General features: G+C 31.8%; 1 protein-coding gene across 1 annotated transcript in view; it reads right to left on the reverse strand.

Moving 5' to 3' along the window:
• Positions 1-5,042: 5,042 nt before the first annotated feature.
• NETO2 (neuropilin and tolloid like 2) overlaps positions 5,043-24,948 on the reverse strand; it is a 32,701-nt gene continuing 12,795 nt past the window's right edge. The window contains exons 5-9 of the mRNA XM_051979791.1: positions 21,440-21,484; positions 21,223-21,350; positions 19,365-19,593; positions 8,091-8,204; positions 5,043-6,882 (exon numbers count right to left, since the gene is read on the reverse strand). Coding sequence (XP_051835751.1) covers positions 6,302-6,882; positions 8,091-8,204; positions 19,365-19,593; positions 21,223-21,350; positions 21,440-21,484 — 1,097 coding nt within the window. The 3' untranslated portion in view covers positions 5,043-6,301. The remainder of the gene's footprint in view (positions 6,883-8,090; positions 8,205-19,364; positions 19,594-21,222; positions 21,351-21,439; positions 21,485-24,948) is intronic.

Consider the following 24,948-nt stretch of genomic DNA (forward strand, 5'->3'; position numbering starts at 1 on the left):
ACAGTTTTGTTATTTTTGACTTCTCATATTTACTCCATTTGTCCAATCAGTTTTCAAATCTTATTGCTACTTCTACAACCCTGACACACATATGTACATACATATGTATAACACACACTATATATATATAATATGCACAACATATACATATACACTTTTGTGTGTATGTATATATGTATGTGTGCCTTCTCTTTATTCTTTATTCTGATTGTATCTTGTTGATACATAGATGTCCTCATTGGATGGTAAGCCCTCAGTGGAAATTGTTTTGCTTTTCTTTGTATCTTGGGTGTTTAGCACAATGCTTGTTGATTTGACTTGACATACTTCCCCTTCTTTACACTGCACTCACAAAGCTACCCTGTAATTCACACTATCATTTAGACTGTCCTGAACTATTGCAATAATTTCTTTTTAAAGTTCTTCTCTAGCTGGTCTGTTCCTACCTTTCTTGTTCCATACATATCTCTATGCTCTATATGGTCGAACCATCCTGATCTACTTGGTCACACACTTTTGCTCCATTTTTAATCTCTAGTTCTTTGCACTGGCTCTCCTCCATGCCTGAAATGTTCTTCTTCCACACTTTTGCTTCCTGGAATTCTTGATTTCCTTTGAGACTCATCCCAAGCATTATGTTCTGTGGGAAGCTTTTCCAGATCACCCCAATTGCCATATCTTTCTTTCCAAGATTACTTTGTGCTTGATCTGTATGTCATGTGTGTGTATGTATATGTAGTCTACTTAAATGATTATTTCTCTCATAGTAGTAACCAATTATTAGTAATTTTCCCCTGTTTCTTCATTCAGAAATAAACCCATTAGTCTTTGAAGAACATTATTGACCTTGCCCCAAAATTTGCCCCATCTAGACCATCTATCTTATCTAGGTGAAATTGTTACCTCACTCCACTGGAAAATCTTATAAGGAGAATCTAATTTAGGTGAATTTTAGGCCAATGTGTTCTACTCAGAGAGGCCATAGATCTGTTTGTCTAGGGTACCCAAAGTTAGGGATGGTATGGGTAGAGAGGAGTAAGAGTAACATAATTAAAGTCAGTTCCTCAGACTTTAGGTCGACATTTCTTTATAATATTCATTTTCTCATTGTTAACCAATCAATTGATTGCTACTTCAGTGATTCAGGCTAGGTAAAAAATGTTCAACAGCACATAAGCATTGAGAGGCCTCTAAGATTGGTCTTTGGTTTATGAGAGAAAGTCAGATAACTGTCCTCTTATTAATTTTTGCTAGCCATAATTAATAAAATAATTAATCACCCAGAAATTATGTCTCTCAAACTTTTCATTCATCACATACCTCATTAAAATGTAAGCTTCTTGAGGGCACAGATTATTTTTTAGTTTTGGCTTTGTACCCATAGCACTTAGTATAGTGCCTTGCACATGACAAATGCTTAATTTGTGAGAAAAACAAGAACTTTCTCTAAAGTATTATATACTTCCATCCTCCTAAAGATTTTATAAATCAGACAAACAAGGGGATTGTGCTGCTTCATGGCAAACTTGCCAAAGATCAAAAGTTAGTTTTTCATTTATAAAGTGCCAGCATTAAACTAATCACTGTTACTTTGAAGGAGCATTGAGGATTCTCTTATACCATCTGGATGAATCAATCAGTTAAAAATGTCTCTGTCAGTTACTGTGCTAGGCCCTGGACATACAGAGACAAAAAGGAAACTAGGGAAAAGGAAAATTACTAGGTAGCAGGTGTCCCTTGAGTTGAGCTTTAAAGGAAAGTAGGAGTTTTTAGTATCTGGGGTAAGGAAGACATAGGGATCATCCTGTTCAAAGACTGGGAGATGGGAGATGGGAGATAGAGTATCTTGTGAAGAACATCAAAGCCAGTTTGGCAGGATTGTACTATGTGAAGAGGAATAGTATATAATAAGTCTGGAATGGTAGTCTGGAGCTGGTAGTGAAGAGCTTTAAATGTCACACAAGAGTTTGTATTTGGCATCCTGATTGTTAAAAAAAAAATATGCTAAAAAACTATTCTAAGAGATACAGGGGAACAACATAATCTTGAACTTCTTAGTGGAATGGGCTTTAGTCTGGTCATGAGGATCATAGTGATTTAGAAGATTAAATTGTTTGAAGTGGCTGCAACCTGAATTAGGCTGAGCTGGATAAAGGGAAGCTTGGAATTCTGAAGGAGTTATTAATGGTGACATATAAAACAGATGGAAAAAAGATTTCTCTAAGTGGATTCTTCCCCAGTTTATAGAATAAGAATCTCAATAGCAGCTTTCTACTTGCAGTGCTATACAATTCAGATAGCATTCTGAAGTTAAGATAAGACACACTAGTATTAATTCTAAAGTAAGCTGTGCACTATTTATTTTCTGGAGCTTAAAATATATCCCCAAAGCAAAAACTTTGCTTTTTCTTACCAATTACTAAGAATGTAATTTAAGAAATTCTTGTCTATTAAGAATTTATGACAGCTCTTTCACAGAATGAATTTAAGAGTATAAGATATTGAGTCCACGAAGAGTTGAAAAGACGAATAAAAATTGTTAATGGCCGAATTAATTACTTAAAAATCTCTAAGTAATTTTAGCAAACCCTTGGATAGCATTTTTGTGGCTGTTGTTAAAAGATTCCATTTTTACCTCACAATGAAGGCACAACATTTTTTTAGCACTTCAAATAAATAGAGCAATATAACAGTGTTTTACAATGACAGCAGGACCTACTTTGATTCATAGTAATTTTTGCATGGCATTTCTTCATTTTGTCTCAACAGATGACATGCTAGTAAAAAAAGGAAGCATCTTTCTCCTGAAACAATAGCAGAATCACAAAAAGGTTCAGACACATTCACTTACAAGAGTTTTTTAATGCCTGACAATTATATGAAACATGACAAAGACACCCACCGAAGAGTTGGTAAACATTCAGTCTTAAAAGGGCTTTCATAATCTCCTAACATGCTGAGTTATAGAATCTCTTCCAAGTTTTGGTAAACATCTGAATTGATTTCCTCCCCCCTTCCCTACAAAAAGGAACATTATACATTTTTATATACATTAGAAGTTCTAATAAGTAAGACTTCTAGAATTTTGTAGGATCCGAGAACTGTGTCGATTTTGGTTAATTGCATTGAATGCAATGGTGGGGGATGGATGGTGAAGACATTCAATAGCAGAATATTTTCCTGTGATAGTCTGATAAATTTGACCTCTGATTCTTTTGATATTTTAGATTAAATGACTTTAGGCTATGTTTAATCCTTGAGTGCATTTAAAGTGTAAGAAATGTGGGGTGAGGGGCTGACTTTCACACCAGAACATCATCTTTATTTCCTTCTGATCTAAATTGCTAAATCATACTTCCGGTTTCCATTTTAATTAAAGAGCAGAATATTCTACTTCATGGTGATCATGACATCACGAATATGAGATTTTATACCTAGGCCAATTTAAGCCCATTTAAGACACCTGACATTTGATATTATCTAATTGATGTGTTAATTATATCTAGATTGTCCAGGTTCCATTCCTGGATCAAGTTTGACCATCAAAAAACAATTACCTGGACTACATTATTTCAGTTCTTTGAAGAAATACCTTTAATCATTTACTGTGCCATATTCTTTGACTTTAGCAGAGGGTCATAATGAATACAGTCTGGTTAGAAAATGTTTCTCTATGTCTTTTATGAAATGTTTTATAAATGTTTCTATATATTTTTTATAAAATTATGAAGAACTGCCCTTTACATAAGGACTCATTCTTGATTCTAGCTTCATAAAAAATCTCATCTCTGTAAACAAATCTCTATGTTTTCTTTAATAAGGAAAAGAAAACTATGTAATCCAACCTCTTCCTGCCAGGAAACTCATAGCCAAGTGTCATTTTTCACCCTAAGGACTTAAAAAGATCGAAACCTTTTGCTTTCTTCTGAGAACCTTGACTGGCTGATTCTAAATGCTTTACTATACATTTATTTTAACCTGTGAGCCTCTGTAGTCCTTTTCAAGGTGAGGGACAAGTGTGAAACATATAAGTATATGCAAATAAAGGGGGTGGGTGAGTAAAATTAGCCTACATTTTTTGATTAAAGTTAAAAAGTTTAATAATGCATTTAATAGTTCTTAAAAATAACATTGAAATTCTCATACTTCTAAGATGCTAATTTTCTTTACAGCATCACTGAAGCATATTATTAGTTACTATTATTAGAATGAATACTCTGTATGAAGCACTACATTGTTTGATTAGAATGTATGCTCTTTGAGAGCAGAGATAGTTTTCATTTGTATCCCCAGTTCCCAGCTTGTTACATAAGGAGATATTTAATGAATGCATGTTCATTGACAGATTGATTCAAAGATCCATGGACCAGAATTCAGATATCTAATCCTAGCTCTGCTGTTAATCATTGAATGCTGTAAGGTAAGTACTTCTAAGTTTTACCTTTAAAAAAAGGAATAATTTTATTGATTATTAACTTAGGTATATAATTTGATTAAGAGTAATGCAGCTTTGAGAAATAGGATATAAAATGAATATCTTTGAGCATCTTCAACATTTGTATAGCTCTCATATTCAGCTTAAAAATGTAGTCTCTGGGAAAATGTCTATATAACATTCAATAGAATGAACATGACTGGAATGTACTTTGAAGTTTTCTGGGATTTTCACTTTTTCATTTCATCAAAAAATTTTAAAAAAGAGTGAAATTTTTCTTCTTTTTAAAGGAAATTACTGTGATAGTTATGATGCTATAAAATTATGGCAAGCTACTATTTCCTGTATTACCTCAATTCAAGCTTTAAAACCTAATCAACAGCAAAATAACATGACTAAGGGATGATGTATTTTTAAATATAAAATATGTGTAGTGACTTAGAAAAATAAATGTTATAAAAAGTTTTATCATAAACTGAGCAACAACAAAGGAACCCAAAACTAACAGATTCCCACATTCTTTACAATAAAGTATAATGAATAACACACTCAGAATGTCATGTATTCAAACTGCCTATGTGAGCACTGAAATAAAATGGCCACAAAAGTCTTTAATCTTGATTTAATAAAGTTTGTACAGTATCAAATTATATCAAAAGCCTAAAAAAACCACAAAGTTTTTTTTAATCATGTTTACAAATTATTTCATGTACCATAATAAAACAACAAAATGCCAAAACTGAAGTTAAAAAGAAAATTGAAGGTTGTAATTCTTCATCAGCTCTAAAAAAATGTGACTGTCTCACGTGAGAAGTCCTGGATTTATTAAATACTACAAGAAAGCAAAGATACCTTAAAAATAAAACAAAACAAAACAAACAAACAAACAAAAAACAGGGACCCCAGATTTGGAGAATTAAAAACACTTATATGACTATAAATATCATAACAGTAAATTAAATAATTTTCCCTTCACCAACATGACATGTGACTCAATATTGGAAATTTTGAAGACCTGTTTAATTTCAGAGTTTGTACACATAATTTGCAAAGGCTTATATATCTCAAGGATCTAAAATATTCTAATATGTTAACTAAGATAAAATACTCGTAAAAGGCAATAAGCCATTTCACTTAATTCTCACAGAAAACACAGGCTAAGGGAACGAATAATTAAATGGCAGCAATATAGAAATTAGTTCAGAAGAAACAGATGGCTGCAACATAACTCTGGGTCATAATTGACACTGAACCACAGTAACTCTAGTTTTAATTTGACAAAGTCAATAGTAAATGCCCATATCAAAATATATATAGTGAAATAATCACTTTTATGCAACTAAAATATTAAAATCATTGACTTGAAAATCATGAAAAGAAAAAGAGAAGGAATGTGAAAATATGATGGAAACTTTATTTTTAAACTTATTCAATGATTAAAACTTGTTGGTGTATCTGTAGATTTTAAAAGTCTGTGTCATTGTTCCCATGCACACCTTCAGTTATGTTGGTAAAACTCAACAGGTAGCTTATAAGTCTATGTTCACAAGACATCAGAATAACCAGTTAAAAAGTGAATTCAGTTATTTAACTGGTTATTTGCTTATATGATACCAAGCAATAGATGATTGTTTCCTCTACTCCCATTCAACTTCCTAAGTTTACCAACTAACTTCACATGGGTTAGGGAGCACAAAGGAATACAATCTCTAACATTATGATAATTAATGACAGTGAAGATGTTTCTCATTTGAGGAGGGGAAAGGTGTTGATTGCAGAAAAGCTTAAAAACATACATATGTGCAGTGTGTGTGCTGTGTATGCTGCATATATACATACTAATATATCATCTTCATCTCTAAATGATTAAAAGTCAATGGACATTGACCCTTGTGCAGAATCCTCTCGTCCTCTCACATAGATTTCACAAGGAATCTCCTCCATCACTCTGTCTTCTATGGCCTGTTCAGAACACTCATGTGATTGTTTGAAAGTGTAACTGCTTTTTTTGAAGGTGCTATTGAATGTCTTCATTGGCTGAGGTTGTGCAAAATCATTACGGAAAGGAAGTTCCATGGAACTGAGGTTGGTCCTGCTTTGTTTTACATTGGTGGCTTGAGATCCACAATGATGGTCGTGGATACAACGGGAAGCAGTGGAAGAACGTCGCATTTTCTGGTAGTTTTCCAGTTCTTCTGATAAGTCAGCCAAGTCTGCAGAAATTTCTTTGTCCCTTAATGAAAATAGCTCATAATGAGGAGGATCAAACACTTCTTGGAATCCAGTTTTGTTAAAAGTAGTTTTGCAAGCCATGACCTTCTTTCGAGGTTGTTTGACTTGAACTAAAATAGAAATAATGAGAAGAACTAAGACAATCCCTGATGTAATGCCAATGATTGTTCCATGTGTTTTGGTGATTTGTTCAAAGAGTCCAGCTTTTTTCTTCTCTGTAGAAAGAAAAAGATTGAATCTATTAAAATCAATGATTTTGTCTATTTTACAAACAAACTTGGTAATATATTTTTTAGTAAAAAGTGTGGAATGCTTTGGTAAAATATACTGCAGATGGCACAATTTATAATTAGATTTAAAAACAAAGATAAGAAGCTCATGAATAATAATGACCATGAATATTTGTCAAAATAGCTAGAAATCATGTAGTATAAGCAAAGGAAATGATGATTTCTATACTTAGAGACTGTACATGAATGCATGAATTCTGCAAATTTGAACGAATGTAATATTGCAAATTGTGCCAAATTCAATATTATTGCTTAATTCCATCCAATTTCTTCCTTTACATTATTAATAGCTTTGGTAAAAATATCACTGATTCTAAAATTTATTCGCATTTGTATACTATTAGGAATACTGAAAATACTCAAATGACTGATTTATTTCTAATGTTAGTTGAACTATAAATGACATACTAGCATATAAATCAGAATTAAATGTTATTTCAATGATGAACTCATGTCACTTCATGTCAAATACACAAGATGGCAGTATCAGATTACAGCACTTTATAATTATAAGGTATTTACTATACTTCTAGAATGAAAAAAAAAACTTGGCAAATCATTTTGATAATAGGCATGCACACATCTGACCAATATCGGTAAACATTATTTATCGAGATTACACATATGAGTAATTTCATAATGATTTTTAAATAATTCTAATACATTAATGATTTCATGATGATTTTAAAAGAATTCTAAAACAAATAATGAAATAGGGTTGTTTTATTCTGCAAAATTTTCACAATTTTTTTATGTTTGTGAATTTAAAATTTTTATTCTCAGAAATTCAAATTTGATAAAAAACAGAGGTTACTTTTAAAATAATTTTGAAAACAAAATTAAATGGCCTTTAAAAGAAAATAACTCAATATTAAAGAAAAATTTATTGATATAACTTATAAAGAATGTTAATTAACATTCTTTTAAAGGTAACAATGCTTTAATTTCAAAGCAAAGATATTATTTATTCTTTTGCCTCTACTCCAGTGCAGCCCAGAGAAGGTCAATAATCCATTAAAAGGAAACATTTAGAGCATATTTTTCCATTTCTGCCAAAAAATCTATGCTAAGCACATTCATAGTAAGGCAAGTGAAACTCTTCTCTCAGAGGTTAGACTTTGCACTGTATTCACCTTTACAATGATTTTCATCCCAAGGGTATGCACAGTTTTGAACACCATTGCAGACCAGAGAATTATTGATGCACATATTACTATGGCAAAAGAAAGTGCTGCCTGTGCAGGGAGCTGTAGGGAAAAAGAAAGCTAGCTGAGTTGTCAAGAAAATACAGAGAATGTCTAGATCATTAACTTCTCGCTTCTAAAAGCAGTTCCTGATTTTAAACACCAAAGGAAAAACTACCATAATGCATGCAAATATCATGTTGGCAAAAGTGATGATAATTGTTTCTGTGGATCTTAAATTATAAGCCATGGAAATGATCTATGTTATTGGAAAACACTATCAAATGAACAGTAACTTTATTATTTGATTTTTAGGAATAAATTTTCCATAAAAAACCTTGAAAAATATTGTTTGCTATATCCTAGATAAAAATATGGCACTGAAAATCACAAATAGAGAGATTAAAAGTAATAGTTTTCAGAAACTTAATTAGGGCTATTTCCAAAATTTGTTAAGGGGCTTGTTGAGCTTTTTGCTTTGAATAGTTTAAATCTGACCTAACAACATTCAAGTTTTTAAGACTGTGGGAAACATTTACTTCATGTGAGGATATCATGTGAGGTGTTTTTTTTTTTTTTAAACCTCAAACCGCAACTGGATCCTTAAGGTCTCACACATTTTAAAGTGAACAGTGATTCAATTTTGTGTTGCAAATGTACACAGAATTCTTTGGGGGAAGATAAGCCCAAGATCTGAGCTGAGAGTTACTGGTTTATTAAATTTGGGGCCCTGCTCAGCTTAAGAAACAAAAGAATATGAAAATCAAGAAGTGAGAAAGCTTAAATGTTTTCCAGTTGAGATAAAGGCTAAAAATATCAGAAAGGAACTAGTCATTTTGGTACCTTCTATGAAAATTATTGGATGAAATGTATTTTTTGGGAGACCAAAAAGGTAGAATTGTTTCTAGAGAGAAAAAAACCCAGCTATATTAAGTAAAAGCAATTGGACACAGTATTAGATAAGAACTTGATGTAACCTGAAATGTTTTCTCCACCACATCTGGTTGAAACAAAAAAGAAATTATTGATTAGTGTCACCAATATTTCTAAAATAGTACTTTAGGGCTCTCTTTTTTTAAATTTCATTTCCTTTGATAAGCACATAATAACTGCATACTAGAACCTCATTAAAAACAATCTGACAGATAACATAATTTGGTATTGGATATGGTCCACATTGAAGATAAAGTTTGATAATTTGTAAAAATGGTCTTGTTACCAGTCTCATCTATAATTTCTCTTAAGCCACTAACCTTAAAGATACACCAGAAGTTTAGCAAAAACAAACTAAATATTTGTAGTTAAGTTTCCACCAAGTTGAATTAAATTCTTTTCTTGGTGGAAACTAAGGAGAACTCTTTCCTGACTTTTGTTACTTGTTAAGAATCATCTCTTCAATTGATGAACACCCCTTTCAGTTTCCAATTCTTTGCTATTATGAAAAGAGCTGCTGTAAATATTTTACTGTACACATGGATCCTTTTTCTCTCTGATTTCTTTGGGGGAGGGAGGGAAAGAACATTTGAAACTGAAAATAAAGGGGGAAAAGGCAGCACATATTCTACCAAATTTTTTTCTTCAAATTACCTAACTTCCCTATGTAAATATCCACTTCAAGTAAAGTTTTTGAGGGTTCCTAATTCTTTAAATTCCCAATTTCCGACTAGTTGGTAGTAGTAGCTTAATGTGTTCCTTGAATTGAGTGTTTGTTTTTAATTTTGTCACTAAACACTTAAAAAGTACTTTGTCGGTCTGGTATAGTTTAACTCGTTTTTTCCTGAGCACTGTACTAGAATTATAAAATGGCTTTGAATTCTAGAGCCTGGTAAGACAAGCTGAGATGCATACATTGTGGCTGAGAAATGTTTAGAGACAATCACAAGTACTAGGGCATCAGGAGAAAAGACATCTTGAACCTCTCATTTCCTCTAGTCATTTAACTTGGCCAAGTCAATTCACCTTTTTGGGTTTCAGTATCTTCATCTGTAAAATGAGGGTGTGGAAAATATGGCCTCCAAAATCTCTTCCAGTTCTGAAATTCTTACAATTCTTATCATTATGTGTCTGTCTTAACATCTTTTTTTTCTTAAGTTAATATTTTATTTAACTAGTGTATTGTTCTTAGTTGGAGTTTTGAGAGTATCAAAACTTTGTTTAATCTAATAAAGTGATAAAAAGTATTTGTTTCAACTTAAAATTCTTTAATAAGAATTGCACTAGCTATTCCTAACCTAAAATCCATAAAGTTGGGTTTTTTTTAAAAAAAAATTTTAACACGAAATTGTTTAAAATCTCTGCTTTAGATACATAATACCATTAATTTGAATACATAGTTTCAGCACAAATGTAATCTATTACTTTTTTCATTGGTGGGCATTAGATATTTAGTTCATTAGTTCTATTTAGGTATAATATAGATATTGTAAATATTTGTAAATGTTAGAAAACTAAGTCACATAATATATAGGGATAAAAGTTGACCTCTTCAAAAAATGTGTATATTACTTTTCCATGAGTTTCGTTGAGAACTTTTCATGGTTATACTTTTAAAAACTTAAAAAAATTCAGACTATGAAGCCTGAATAATAGGTCTGTTAATAATTATACATAATTTTATATTTACTATGTAAAATTAATTTTTTCCATGGAGACAAAAATCTGTTTTCCAAGATGTGCTGACTGGGAATGTAACACAACCAGACATTTTTTTGGCGTTTTGAATTTTTATGTTAATTTAACTAACATAAAATTAGTGTCTACCATGAGACAAGGCCCTAGTGATACAACCATCATTAGCATCGTTTCCATATGTAACAATTTTACTAAACTTAATCTGGGTTATTTTTTCTTTTTTGGGTTATTCTTTCTTTTTGTTCCTTAAGTGTAGTTCTTTGCTTAATTTCCCTCCACCACTCCTCTCCCCACCCCCCAATGTGTTTAACATATTGGAAGAATGGCATTCTAATCACATAATTCTCTTTAATTACTTTGGGAATAACAAAATAATTTAAAAAACACTATATATTTATTTCCAGATTTTGTTGTAATCTGGAGGTTTTAGAACCAAAGATGCATTAAGAGCAACAACATTTTTGAGGCTATAATGTTTCGCTTCAAACCATATATTGTGGCTAAGTTATAAATCCAGACTTAAATATAAATAAATACTACAAGCTAACACTAATGACAGTGATATATTAGTCTTCCCTTATAATCTCCAGACTCCCTCTTTTTCCTTTCCATTGATTTCTTGGGTCAGAAGATCAGGGAGCAAAGAGAACTCAGGTTTCTGTTTTAGTTTCCCTATGACAAAATGAGGCAACAATGTTGACAGGTATCTATGCCCTTCAATTGGCCCTTCAGGCATATTAGGCAATATGCTACTAAAAATCACATTTATGGATTTTATTTTAATGAAAATATCTTCTGCTGCTTTCACAATTCTAGTCTTAGAAATTGTTTTCCTAATATGTCTTTTCTTAGAGTTAGGTATATATTAGTATTCTGTGCCTGGGAAGAAGGCAAACATCGATTGCTCTTCTGCATTGTCCCCTTAGTTGAATTATGCTATTTCAGTCACATCTGCAATCTCAATGGGGAGGCGTGAAGTGAATCTGTCATGCAGAATTAGTCCATTTATATAAACCTCTTCAGAAATATTGTTTTCATGGATGGATTTGTAACAATTACAAATCATTAACAATTTAAAGAAATCCAAAAATAGCCCAATGACTTGAAAATAATGATAAGCATATAAATTCACTGTTTAGAATCCTGAAAGGTGCTTATCTTAGGGAGATTTTTCCAATTGGAAGCCTCGTTTTATAAAAAAATCCATGAAATTCTCTATTGATCTGCAGCATCTCTTTACCTCTTCCCTGATACTATTTTCCCTACTTGATTCATTTTCTGGTACTCTGATTATTCTATTAGAAGCCTAAGAGCTTTAAGAGGCAAACAAACTGCTCAATCAGTAGTAGTCTGACAAATTTAAATGCTATTTTCTCCTTTAAATACTGATTAAGTCCAGTTTAAATAGTTCTTTGTGTAGTATAAAAATTTATGAAGGTCTTTAAATTCTCTGACAACAATAATCAGCAGCATTTAGGGAACAAATAACTTGATTTCCAATTCCAATTTCATAATGAATCCCCTTTATATAATACATATACACACATAAATAATGTGTAAATATATATCTATTAACATATCCACTAACACTACCTAATTATCATTTTCTCCTCCCTCTCAACATATTTCTCTTCTTGATTTTCCTGACCATTCCACAGGTACCACTATTCTCCTTGATTAGAAGCCTTAGAGTTAACCTTACATTCTACTTTTCTATTTTCCCTACATATACTGTCATCAAATACTGTCAATTTTAGCTTTGTAATGTCTCTTGCTCTCTGATGCTACTACTCTAGTCTAGACCTCATTGTGTTTTGTTTAGCTTATTCCCCAAAGTCTTAAATTTGTCCAACTTCTTTCTCCTGTCAATTTGTCATATCATTGCTGGATATATATAACTTTAATGACATCACTCACGTGATTTTTTTATCACCAGTCACAATTTCCTACTGAATAAAATCTGTATAGTCTGACATTCAATAACTACCACAAACTTATCCCAATTTCCCTTTTAAGCATTATTTTCTACTAGTTTGGAGAATTTCTGAGTTGGAAAGGAATCAGTGACTATCTAGTACAATCTCCCACAAAGTCATTTCTTTAGAACATACCCAACAAATGGTCATCCAGCCTTTGGGAGAGGTAGAAAGCCTATTAAGAGTGGTGTGGTAATTACTTGAAACAATTATTTTTATGTACAGTTTCATTTTGTGATGGGATTGGTCATTTGTGTATATTTCTGTTGACACCATACCTACTCAGAATTTTATTTGACCTGGACCAAATTCAGCTAGATTGAACTATTTTTCTTATCTTTAGTTAGTTTTCTATCACTTGCATATTGGATGCAAGCATGGCATATATGGCATATATATATATTTTTAATGCTTTATTTTTGTTGTCTTTTTAATTGTATTTTTAAAAAATGGATATTATTCTAAGGAAATGTGAGGAAGGTATAACTTTAAACAGCACACTTCAATGACTATTAGAAGTTAGAAAGTTGCAATAGTTTGTATGAGGAAGTTGTCTTTCAAGAATCACTGAAGCCTACAATGAAACATTATCATATGCATTGAAATAGAAGAAAAAATGCAGTCAAAAAATGAAAAGCAATGCCAAGAATTTTAAAAAATCTGATCTTTCAGAAAACTAAAAACTTTTTCAGGATCTGGAAACTAAAATAGCTGTCATTTTTTTTTTCATTATGGTGTGAGTTCCTTAAAATTGTAACAACAGGAAGACTAGTAAAAAAAAAAAAAACAAATCTTACTAAGATTTTCTTAGAAGAAAAAATGCTTGTTATAAGCAAGATAATTAAAAAAATGGAGTGCTGAAATTAAGAAAAAGGTAATTTTGCTGAGGAAACTCACTTTTTCATTTAAGTCTTTCCCAAAACTATTGCGAGAAGTAGTAAGGTAAGTCTGTAAAGTCTGAACATTTTTATTAGGCTAAAATATTCACCAATAAGATGTTTTCCATCTTATTCCCCACTCCTCTCATTGAAACTATAAGAAAAACAAAACCTATTATAACATATAGTCAATAAGAACAAATTTCTACATGACCATGTCCAAAAAAAAATTTGTCTCATTTGGCATTCTGATTCCTTCACTTCTCTATGAAGAAAGAGGTGGGGTATTATTCCTCTGGAATCCTTGTTGGTAAGTACTCTGCTCAGCACAATAGTATTTCATTATATTTATATACCACAAATTTCCATAACATTCCCCCCTCAGCTGGGCATCCCTCAGATTCCCATTCTGTGCTACCTCATAAAGAGCCTTAAATATTTTTGTATATTCTTAAGATTTGGTTTTGCATAGAAATACTACTATATCTCTTAATCCAGTCCTCCCCTTCTTCCTCTCCCTGCTTCCCCCACATTTCAGGAAGTATTCATCCCACCTTTTCCCTTTTTCTCTCCTATTTCCCAATTGAAATGTATTTCTGTATTCAACTCTCTTTCTCCCTCCTTCCTTCCCTCTTTCCCTTCTTCACCTCCTTTTCTTTCTCTCCTTTCTTATTTTGACCAGTTTGGATGAAAAAAAGGTTCAAGCATTACCACTTCTCACTTTTCTTCTTGTTTGTATAATTGTCTACTTGTATACTTGATTGTGTGAGACAATTTCCCCTAACCTTCCTTTTTTCCACCTCCCCCCAAAGTATTCCTCTTCCTTTCTCTTTCCATTCTTAAGATTATAGTAGAACCACTGACTATTTGAACTCTATGAACCGATCAAGAAAGGACACATTTATCATCTTCCCATATTTAAATGTAAACAGTTTATCCTTGTTTACTTTTTTATCATTCTGCATTCATGTTTACCTTTTTATATTTCTCTTTACTCCTGTGTTTGAATTTCAAAGTTTTTCCATAGCTCTGGTCTTTTCATCAGAGATGTTTGGAAATCCTCTATTTCATTAAATTTTTCTTTTTCCCCTTTTATGATTATATTCAGTTTTGATAAAATTTTTCTTGGTGGAAAGCTGATATTCTTTGCCTTCTGGAATATCATATTCCAAGTTCTCCATTTCTTTATAGTAGTGACTGCTAAGTCATGTTCAATCTTGACTATGGCTCCTTAATACTTGAATTCTTTCTTTGTAACTGCTTGCTATATATGTATTTGGACCTGGAAGCTCTGGATTTGGATTATCATATTCCTGGCAGTTTTCAGGTGAGAGTTTCTTTTAGGAGGTGAATGGCAGAATACTTTTTATTTCCACTTTGCTCTCTGATGAGGCCTGCACATTTTTAAAATTTCTTGAATTATCTAGACTTGGTTTTTTTTTTTTTTTTGGTCACAGCATTCATATAATTCAATAATGTTTTAACAATCTTATTTTCTCCTCAATGTTTTCCAAGTTAGTTATTTTTGCTGTGAAATAGATTACATTTTTTTTTTGGCTTTTGGCTTTTAATTTTCTTGTTACCTCATGAAGTCGTGACTTCTATTTGTCCAATTCTAATTTTCAGGGAGGTTCTTGCTTGTGCCAAGGTGTTAATGCTTTTATAATTTCCCCCCATAATTCTCATTTCTTTTTCAAAAATTTCTTCAAGTGCTTTCATTCCATTTATAAAAATTTGTTTCATCTAGCTATGTTTTGCTCTTAAGCATTACTTGTGGATGTTTTAGAGTTACTCTCTTCTGTGTTTGTGTTGCAGATTTTTTATTTTCATTACCTAGATGTCTTGACCCCATTGAAGAAATGATTCACTCTAATACATATATTGATAAACTGAGAAGAAGAATTGTTCTGGAATGATAGAAATTTCCAGATGAGGGCCAAATTCTCCAACATGAGTTTGTACCATGCCATAGAAGAGGATTAAGCAATACATCTGAGAAATGGAGATAAATGTGCTTCAGTAGACTGGGAACTTGTCTGATTTAAAGCTCAATAAAAAATCTAAGACAACATTTGGAAAACTGGGATTTGTTTTTTTGCTTAATATTCAATGTAATTAAAGCATGTAAGAAAGTTATTGCAGCAAAAGACCATGTTTTTTAAGCTGCAAAAAGTTGTAAGGCTTATTGTATAGTTTAATATGCTTAAGTATTTTACTTTGTCCCAAGTAATTTACATACCACTATACTTCCTTGGATAGCATATTTCCCATTTTTTCACAGTTCTAATTAATAGAATCTAATTATGTCAAATCTAGGTTTGTCTCTATGATCCTTTCACCCAATATTTCTAATTTTGTCCTGTGAATCCAAGTAGAACAAACCTAATTTCTCCCTTCTTCTATATGACCTCTACAGATTTTACTACATTCTGTCTAAATCTTCTCTTTTCTAGGCCAAACATCTTCCATTGCTTTAAGAAGTCATTATGAGATATGATCTCAAAGTCTTTTTCTATCGTGGATGTCTTCTGAACATTCTCTGTCCATAAATGTCCATAAAGTATGGTACTTAAAGCTGTGCACAATATTACAGTTGTAGTCTGACAAGGGCAGAGCAAAGTAGAACTATCTGGCACCTCCCTAATCATGGACATCATGCTTCTCTTAATTAACCCTGAGAGCACTTAAGTTTTTGTCTGCCATAACATATTGTTGACTCATATTGAGTTTGCAGTTCAGTTAAACTTTGCAGTTCTTTTAGAACTTCTGCTTAGTTATATCTCCTTTATTTTGTACTTGTGAATTTGTTTCTTAAAGTCAAACATAAGACTTTCACATTTATCTATTTCTATTAAATTCCGCCCAATTTAGCCCACTGAGATCTTTTCATATCCTGACTTTGTCATCCAGTTCTCCCACATGTCACCTGAAAATTAGATAAGAATGCCATCGTATCTTTATCTAAATTAGTGATTAAAAACCTTCAATATAATAGGGCAAGCACAGATTCCACTGGCATTCTCTTTCTAATTGACATTAAACTTTTTAATGACTACTCCTTGAGTCTAATCATTTAACTATTCAAAACCCTAACTAGCTTATATTGTAACTATAACTTAGTTCATCTAGATTTTTTGATATTTTCCACAAGAATAGCTTGAGTTATTATCAAAAGACTTTGCTAAAATCAAGGCAAACTGCATAGCATTTTCCTAATTCATTGTTTTAGAGATCTTGTCCAACAAGAAAATAAAGTTGTTTTAGAATATGTTTAGAATATGTTTCTTCATGATGAAACCATATTCTTCCTTTTCTATATGCTAATTAGCATTCTCTTAAATAATATCTTTAAAATTTTTTCCAGGACTTGAAGTCAAGCTTACTGTCTATAATCTATAGACTCCATTTTCACTTCTTAAAAAAAATCAGGATATTTGTTCTCCAATGCTGCAATATCTCACACTTACATGATAATTTAAAGATCATTGATAAGTGGTCCAAAAATCAAAATCTACCATTTTTTAAATACCAAAGGAAAAGTCCATACATATCAGGTGATCTGAATTTAACAATGGCAGTTAGTTACTATTTGTTTAATTAAACCAAAGGGACTTGAGTAATTGATTTTCAATTGTCCTCAAGTGTCACATCCCTTTGTGGAGCCACACATTTTGAGAGCTTTCCTGAATTTGTGTGAGGTAGTTTCCAATTAATACTAAGTACCTAATTCCTTTTTGGGACCCCTGCCTATTTCTTGGGTCCATGAACATTTATTTTATTTTTAAACAGATTCTAACTGCTTGCCTTATTGTGGCATGAATACAGATAATATTTCCATTATTCTTGTGGAGTCTATGTCCATAGTATGCATTTTGCTTAATGGTCTAGAAACCTGAGATATTTTTTTTTTTTTCTGGGGAAAATCTTGATTAGCTGATATTTTTTTCTGTAGAATAAGGGGCTGGTCTCCCATCAATTCCAACTCCATCCCAGATCTTCATTTTGGAATGCTTTAAGTTCTGTAGTGACTTATTGGGAAGTTGGCTTTTCACAGGGGAATAAGGAATTGGTCTTAGGAAATCCCAAGTCCCAAATTTATATTAGGAGAGTCCTACATATCTTAAGAGATCACTTGGGAACTCTCCCCCTTTTTTTTCCTTTTAAAATTGTTTTTGGGTTGGGCTAGTTCTTTACAAGTACCAACCTAAGTATGAACTACAGAACCATTTTTGGGATGAATATAAGCTCTAGGGGGATAATCAGCTTTGAGAAATATGGATCCTTATTCAGACACAAATTTGGGAGCATCTAAGAACTATTCATTTGAACATTGTTAAACTCAGTACATAGCACTATGGATAGTGAATTGAGCCTCATTCAGTCATAAGAAAGCAATCCAGGAATAGGTTCATGGACCAATGTGCCCCTGAGTACACCAAATCAATTAGGGAACAATGGCCCAGTTCTCTGAAATATTGGAAAATTGAAAAAGGAATTCTTTAATTTAATTCAGGACTCCATTGATTCATCTCTTTGCACTTATGCTACAGTTGTTTTTATACATGGCATATTTCCTCCTGTAGATTAAAAGCTCTTTAAAGGCAGAATCTGTGCCATATGTATTTTTTAGATCCCTTACAGTTTTGAACACAGTGCCTTAAATATAATAGTTTCTTAATAAATGTTTGTTGAATGAAGATGTGTATAAACAGCAGAACTGGTTAGTTCAGTTTGTCATCTTCTGTCTTTGCTATTTATTCAGAAACATCACAGCCTAAATCACCATGTGGCAATTCAAATGGATTATTTAAACTTCCAGATTGAATAATTCAATCATATTTTAGTATGTCTTACCATATAAATAGACAATCATAAAGCAGCAACATGAAATTACTAAACCCAAGGTCACTATTAATGAAGAAGTATCACATGAAGGCAAAAACTACCAATCAAAATGGTTTATTGTCTAAAATTTCATAAATGAGACTTTTTAAACAACTTTATTTTTTCTAAGGGCTCAAATAGCTTTACAGAATCTATGTAGTTCATCTTCACACCATCTTCATGAAACAGGCAGAAGACAGAGGTTAATATTTATTTCTCTGATTTATTATATACCACTTCATTCCAGCATTCCTTGATGAGAATGTAATATAAGAGATAGAACCTCGTTACACATTCTTTGACATAGAACATAATTTGGCATAGGATAAGTTAATTTTTGACCCTACTTTTAGCTAATAATCTACAGAAAATGATCATCCTTAAACAGATTTATCAGCCTAATTGTGAAGAACAGGCAACAACATTAAATGTTAAGGTTAATTGAAATGTCATTACTTTCAAAGATCTATTTACAATGTCAGTTAAGCCTTGTGAGGTATTCATGAGGCATTTAGGCTTTAAAATTTTTCTTAAAGAGAATAGACAGAATTAGTAGGTTACTTTAGATAATCAAATCAATCTGAAATCAGAATCAATCACCCTAATAATTTTGATGGACCTTTTATAATATATCACTTTTAGATATAATCAGATTTCCATAGGGGCTTTGCATAAATAGTAAGAAAAAAAATAACACAAAACCTGGTGGAATCATACCAGGTCAAAAATTATTCTTTTTAGATTGATCATCTAAATTTCATCAGTTAATGAATATATCTGCTTATATATGAGACAAATGATTGTGAAAAATCTCTCACATAGCTTTTGCTTTGGGGAATGTATTCTTTACTTACGATCCACAAATGATGTAAAGAGCATTCTGAACCTGCTAAGTCGGCTACCTTCATCAGCCCACATTCGAATCACTCCAATTCCTGTTTGAAGCATTACATCATTGGCTACAGTACTGCAAAACTTGGCCTTCAGGTTTTCAATAGAACTGCTTCCATCATAAACTGCAACAAAGTTTCTCTTGCATTCATTTGAATGTTCCATTTGGTAGTCTAGGAATCTCAGGTAAATCTGTTAATGAAATAAATGAAATTTGCTTTTGACTGTGTTGCTCATGTGTATATTTCTATCTAACTTTGACCTGCTGTGACAGTGCTCTACTGAACTGATACTAACTTAAGCCAATTGATTTTTCTTATTACACAGTAATAGTTGAGGGAAATGAATCGTTCTTATTATTGAATGGTTAATCAATTGCTAAAATAATGAAATGTTATTTTAGTTTTCTTAATTGTCTGAGCAATGAATTAAACTTAGTGCTTTTAACTTAGAGTTAGTTGATTAACTGCAGAAATACAATATTTGTAGCTTGTGAAATTGAATAAAACAACTGATTTCTGATCCCACTAATTTTATTCAAGATGGGAAAGAGATTAGCAGTCTTTTAATACCAAGGTCCCTCTTATTTCTAATTTTGTTAACTTTTTTTTTTTGTTTGACACTTTTTGCATTGTTGCTCAATACTGTTTGTGAGTTCTCTTCTAGATGATTATGTACGGCATAAGATTTTCTTATTGATGTGCAAGTGATATAGGCAATTTTTGACACTTCAGACATTCTTAATGGTTCTACTTAAACAGATTGGGAAGGTTATAGATACATTACAAGAAAAGGAATATGAAGGCCTAGGTTCTGTTACTATTTATGCTGAACATAGATCTTTGTACTTTGGTAACTGACAAGCACTAACCAATTTCAATGTCATAGGCATTAAAATATAGCTTACAATAAATTATATGGAATGATCTGATTAAAAAGCTATGAATGGACCATCTCCATGGCTTGGCTTAGATTATGATTTGCTTACAAATGTTTAAATTTAGAAAATGCTTTAATTAAAAAAAACTTTAAAATTTTATTTTACTTAATGGAGTAGGTAATATTTTACTCCCTGCTTGATTAATTGGAATAAAATTCTGTTGTCATTCAATAGCATAGCCACTTCAAGCCCACAGATTCCAAATGAATCTACAAATATAAATATCACAAAACTATAGGTATTTCATACCCCAAGTATAATTAAATGGAATGGAAAAAAATATTTTTATAAATTAAAAGAATATAGTTTACTTTGAAAAGTTTACTTTGATAAGGTATGTTGTGTTTTTTATTTAAAGTAATTTCCACACTGTAACATATGGTTATTGCCTAATAAATGATTCATGATTAGCATTATATTTATTAATTCATATTTTAAAAGTTGTGGGGTAGCTAATTGGTACAGTCGATAGAGCCTTAACTCTGGAGTCAGGAGGAACTAAGTTCAAATGTGGTCTCAAGACACTAGTTTTGTGATCCTGGGCAAATCATTTAAACACAATTTCCTCCAAAAAAAACCAAAACAAACTAACAAGTTGGGTATTTGCAAATTTAAAAGTTTCAGTGGATTTGTATTAGCCCTTAACATTCAAATGTTACATTTTGGACAATTTTATGATAACAATGATAGGTTGTTATGTGTTATAGTATGTGTTGAATGGATTTAAAAAAAAAGTTGTCATATACAGTAATAGATATAAAAAAGTTGTCATATACAGTAATAGATATAATAGTCCAAAATAGCTTATTCAAACCAAAGTAACAAATAATGTAAATATAATCAACATATTTCACTTAAAATGACTGATTTCATACAAATACCTTGGCTTTTGGAGTAGCTTTAATTGTCCATATGCAGTCAACTGCTTGTCCAGGCTTTGTTTTGTCTTCCTGTTCTACTTGACTAGAGCGTACTATTCCATCAGCTCCTGAGAGTTCAAATTGACAGTCTAGAGAGGACATGTAAATGATGTCAATGGAAAATAAGCCTTATTGCAAATGTCATAAAATGAAAAAAAGTGACAACATAATACTAGACCTGGGATGGGATTTAAAATACCTCCTAGGTAAGTAAAGTCTGGATCTGTAACAGAAAAGAAGACAATTACTAGTGTTGAAAAGATTTTAGAGTTGGTTCAAGGCATAGTAAGTTTAATGACATAGGAACATTGCTTCTTGATATATTTACATGATTCATGCTTTTCTGCATATGTTGGCTTTGCTTACATTGTTCTTTATAAAAATATGAAATACTTTTCCTTTCCTTTTTCTCAACATTAAATTGTATCTGCTGTCTTTTAAGGCCCACCGCCAGGAAGCATTCTCCAATCCCTATCCCTGCAGTTAATAATGATTACTTTCTTCCTTGCCCCTTAGACCTCACATAGTAGTTTGTTTGTACCTCTCTTATGCATTGTTCCTGTGTTACTATGCTTTTTACAATTTGTATATATGTCCCATTCTCATAAGTACATTTTATATTTCTAAGCATCCTTTACATTTATTGTAGGCTGGTACTTTGGCTATTGAATGGTACATTGTTATGTTAGTATGTATTTATTTTTTATTATAGTATTAATTAACAGTTAATTAATATATAGTAGAACATGACATCTTCTTTTCATTTCAGCAAAAGCAGCACCAGGCTTTTCATTCTGGTGAAGTGTATGTTTGTTTTACTGTGGTAAACAGAAGTTGGCAGGGTAGATCCATAGGATATTTTGCCTTGCTGACATAGCCATGCTACATGGGCATCTAAGGACCAGTGTTCTCCATGACACAGCATATCTGTTCAATTTAATCCAACCAGTTGTTTTTGTATCTTATGGATATTTTATCCATATCCAAATGAATGATTAAGCTTTAAATAAATTATTTGAACTGGCAGATTATTTGGCATCATATTGACACACAGATTTGTTTATTTATGCATAGACCAAATATTTGTAAACCAATATTTAACTACATTGTGAAGGCATCTAAAAAAAGTTGCCAATTTCACAAATCATACTATTTAAAACAACCATCAGTTAACTTCATTTTAATAAATGAGCATGGCATGAAATAGGAATTGGGACTAAACTTTTAACTTCCAGGTAAGGAAACGCCTACCAATACAGATGTCAGCTTCTGTGCAACTTATGATTTTAGACAGTTTCCAAAAAGCATTGAAGATTCAAATCACTTGCCTCAGGTCACACAAATAATATGTGGATGTAACAGGAAGAAACTCAGAACTTTCTAATCTAAGACTAGTTCTCTGTCTGCTGGACAACACTACAACTTACTTCTGAGAATATGAAAACATAAATTACTTAGAAAAGAACTTGCTTTTTGTTATAATTGCTAAGAAAACTGGAAAAAATCTGGCAGAAAGTGGGTTCAGACTAATTGTTGAATATGCCACAATAAAATCATAGTGAATATGACCAGACTACCAAATATTATACCATAAAAAATTTAGTAAAGAACCAGATAATAGTTCCTCCTGACTCTATTGTTTTTCATATCATAAGAACAATTTTATATGGGTTAAAAATTTTCACAAAATAAGTTAGATGACAAACACAACATTTCTGGAATAATTAATAAAACACAATTTTAAAGAATAAGAATCAGAATTATTATATCTACGTCTGCTTAGAGAACATCTAATCTAATTCTCATTTGCAAATAAGGAAACTGAGTCCTACTGAAGTGAAATAACTTCCCCAAAGTTGGACAGGTAATTATCATACTCTAAAAGAAAAATAGAAGTCAAACTCAAGTCAACTGGCATCAATTGTGCCCCAGGTAGAATTTAGGTACAACTATATTTTTAAAAAGACATTATAAAATAAACAGTTCTAGAAGAAGACACATTTGACATTAGCTTGTGTTATTTTATTAACTATTTCAAAGCTAAAGGGATATCTGAATTTACATAGTAAAGTAGTCATGATTTTTATGACCAAAATTCTCCCAATAGATTTTTATTTACAAGGAATAGCTAGGATCCTTTTTTGGGTAAAGAGACAAACTTGCCAGAGAGAATTTTATTAAATAAATTATTATAATTTTAAGCATTTCAGCTTGAGAGAAAATCCAAAGTTATAGAAATATATTGTACTTTTGAAAACCTTTCTCCCATAAGCCATTTTCAAATTATAATTTGTAGTATACACAAAGAAAACAAAATTCTACAGTAAGATAAACAGTTCTGATGCAAGTTTGAGTTTTAATTAATTAAGCAGAAGTAGTCAGTTAAAATATGGTACATGAAATACTTTCAGAAACTTCAATCCACTAAGTTTACTCCATTGATCTGCAGTTCATCCTTTTAATGTTATCTTTCTGAAATGTGGAGAAATTTTGGCTCATCCTTTGTTTTGTGAGATGCATACTATGTTAGAAGATTATCTTTTCAGAGAAGTGTTTAACTTAGAAATTCTTATATATATATTTTTTCTTGTGTTTTTAAAAGAGTGATTGCATCTAATTAGTCATTTCTTTATTGTCTTGTTGTAGAGGGCTACAGTGAGGAAACTTTCTGAGGGATAAGACCCTTCAGCCCACAGGAACCTGCTGACAATGTCTGGTTCAGCTCTCATCTCTCCTTGTGGGCATCTCAGCCTTCCTGAGAAGTCAGGGGAGTTAGACAACCTGTGTTCTACTTGAAGCAGAGATATTTGCAGCAAAGAGGCATTTCCATAATAATAGCAGGGTGCTTATAGTTAGCACATGCACAGTGTACTGTGGTGATATAAGTGTTCGAAAGTATTTAAAGCTGAGAGAACTTGAAATAAATGGATTCCATATTTAACCATCCACATTGGTCCCTGCCTCATCACTCCTCTAAGACCAAGGACTTGGGCTAGTCCTGAGATCTTCCAGAGAGCTAGTTTGGACAGTACATTTTGGCACCCCAATATGGGGCTCTAGAAAGCACACTACAGTTTGTTCCCAATCTCAAATTTTCTCACTTTTGTAAAAAGAATTTTATGTCATTGGGTAAAAAATTAAGAGCCTGTAGAATACACCAAAAGATTAAAGTCTTGGGGAAAATATTATTCTTTTAAGAGTATTAGCCTGGGAGTCAGAAAAACCAGGATTCTAATTCCAGTTTTAAGTAATTGTTGCTTCACTTTTCTGTGCCTCAGTTTTGTCATCTGTAAAAAGAGAGACTGGTCAAGACGACTGCTAAGATTTATCCCAAGTATAATATATCAATTATTTAAAATTTCTTAATATCTCAAAAATAACTCTTTAAATGATATTATAAATCCTTTGATTTCAGGGTTCTCATTTGCTTCTACAGTTCTATCTAGAGTGCTTTTTAAAAATACAGTAAGTGATTCATAATTATTGTTGAATGATCAATCCTACAGATAGTAGTCACTTTATATAATTAAAAAAAAAGAATTAATGTAGTTATTTGGAATCAAGGGGATAAAGGAACTGATTGGGTACATTTTTCTGTTTCATCTGGTTGTTTTGCCATTGTGAAAAGAGCCAGGGAAGCTTTTGTAATATTTTCTAATGACAGAGAATATAAAAAATGTTAGCATC

This window comes from Antechinus flavipes, chromosome 2 (genome assembly GCF_016432865.1).
Source record: "Antechinus flavipes isolate AdamAnt ecotype Samford, QLD, Australia chromosome 2, AdamAnt_v2, whole genome shotgun sequence".
Classification (NCBI taxonomy): Eukaryota; Metazoa; Chordata; class Mammalia; order Dasyuromorphia; family Dasyuridae; genus Antechinus; species Antechinus flavipes.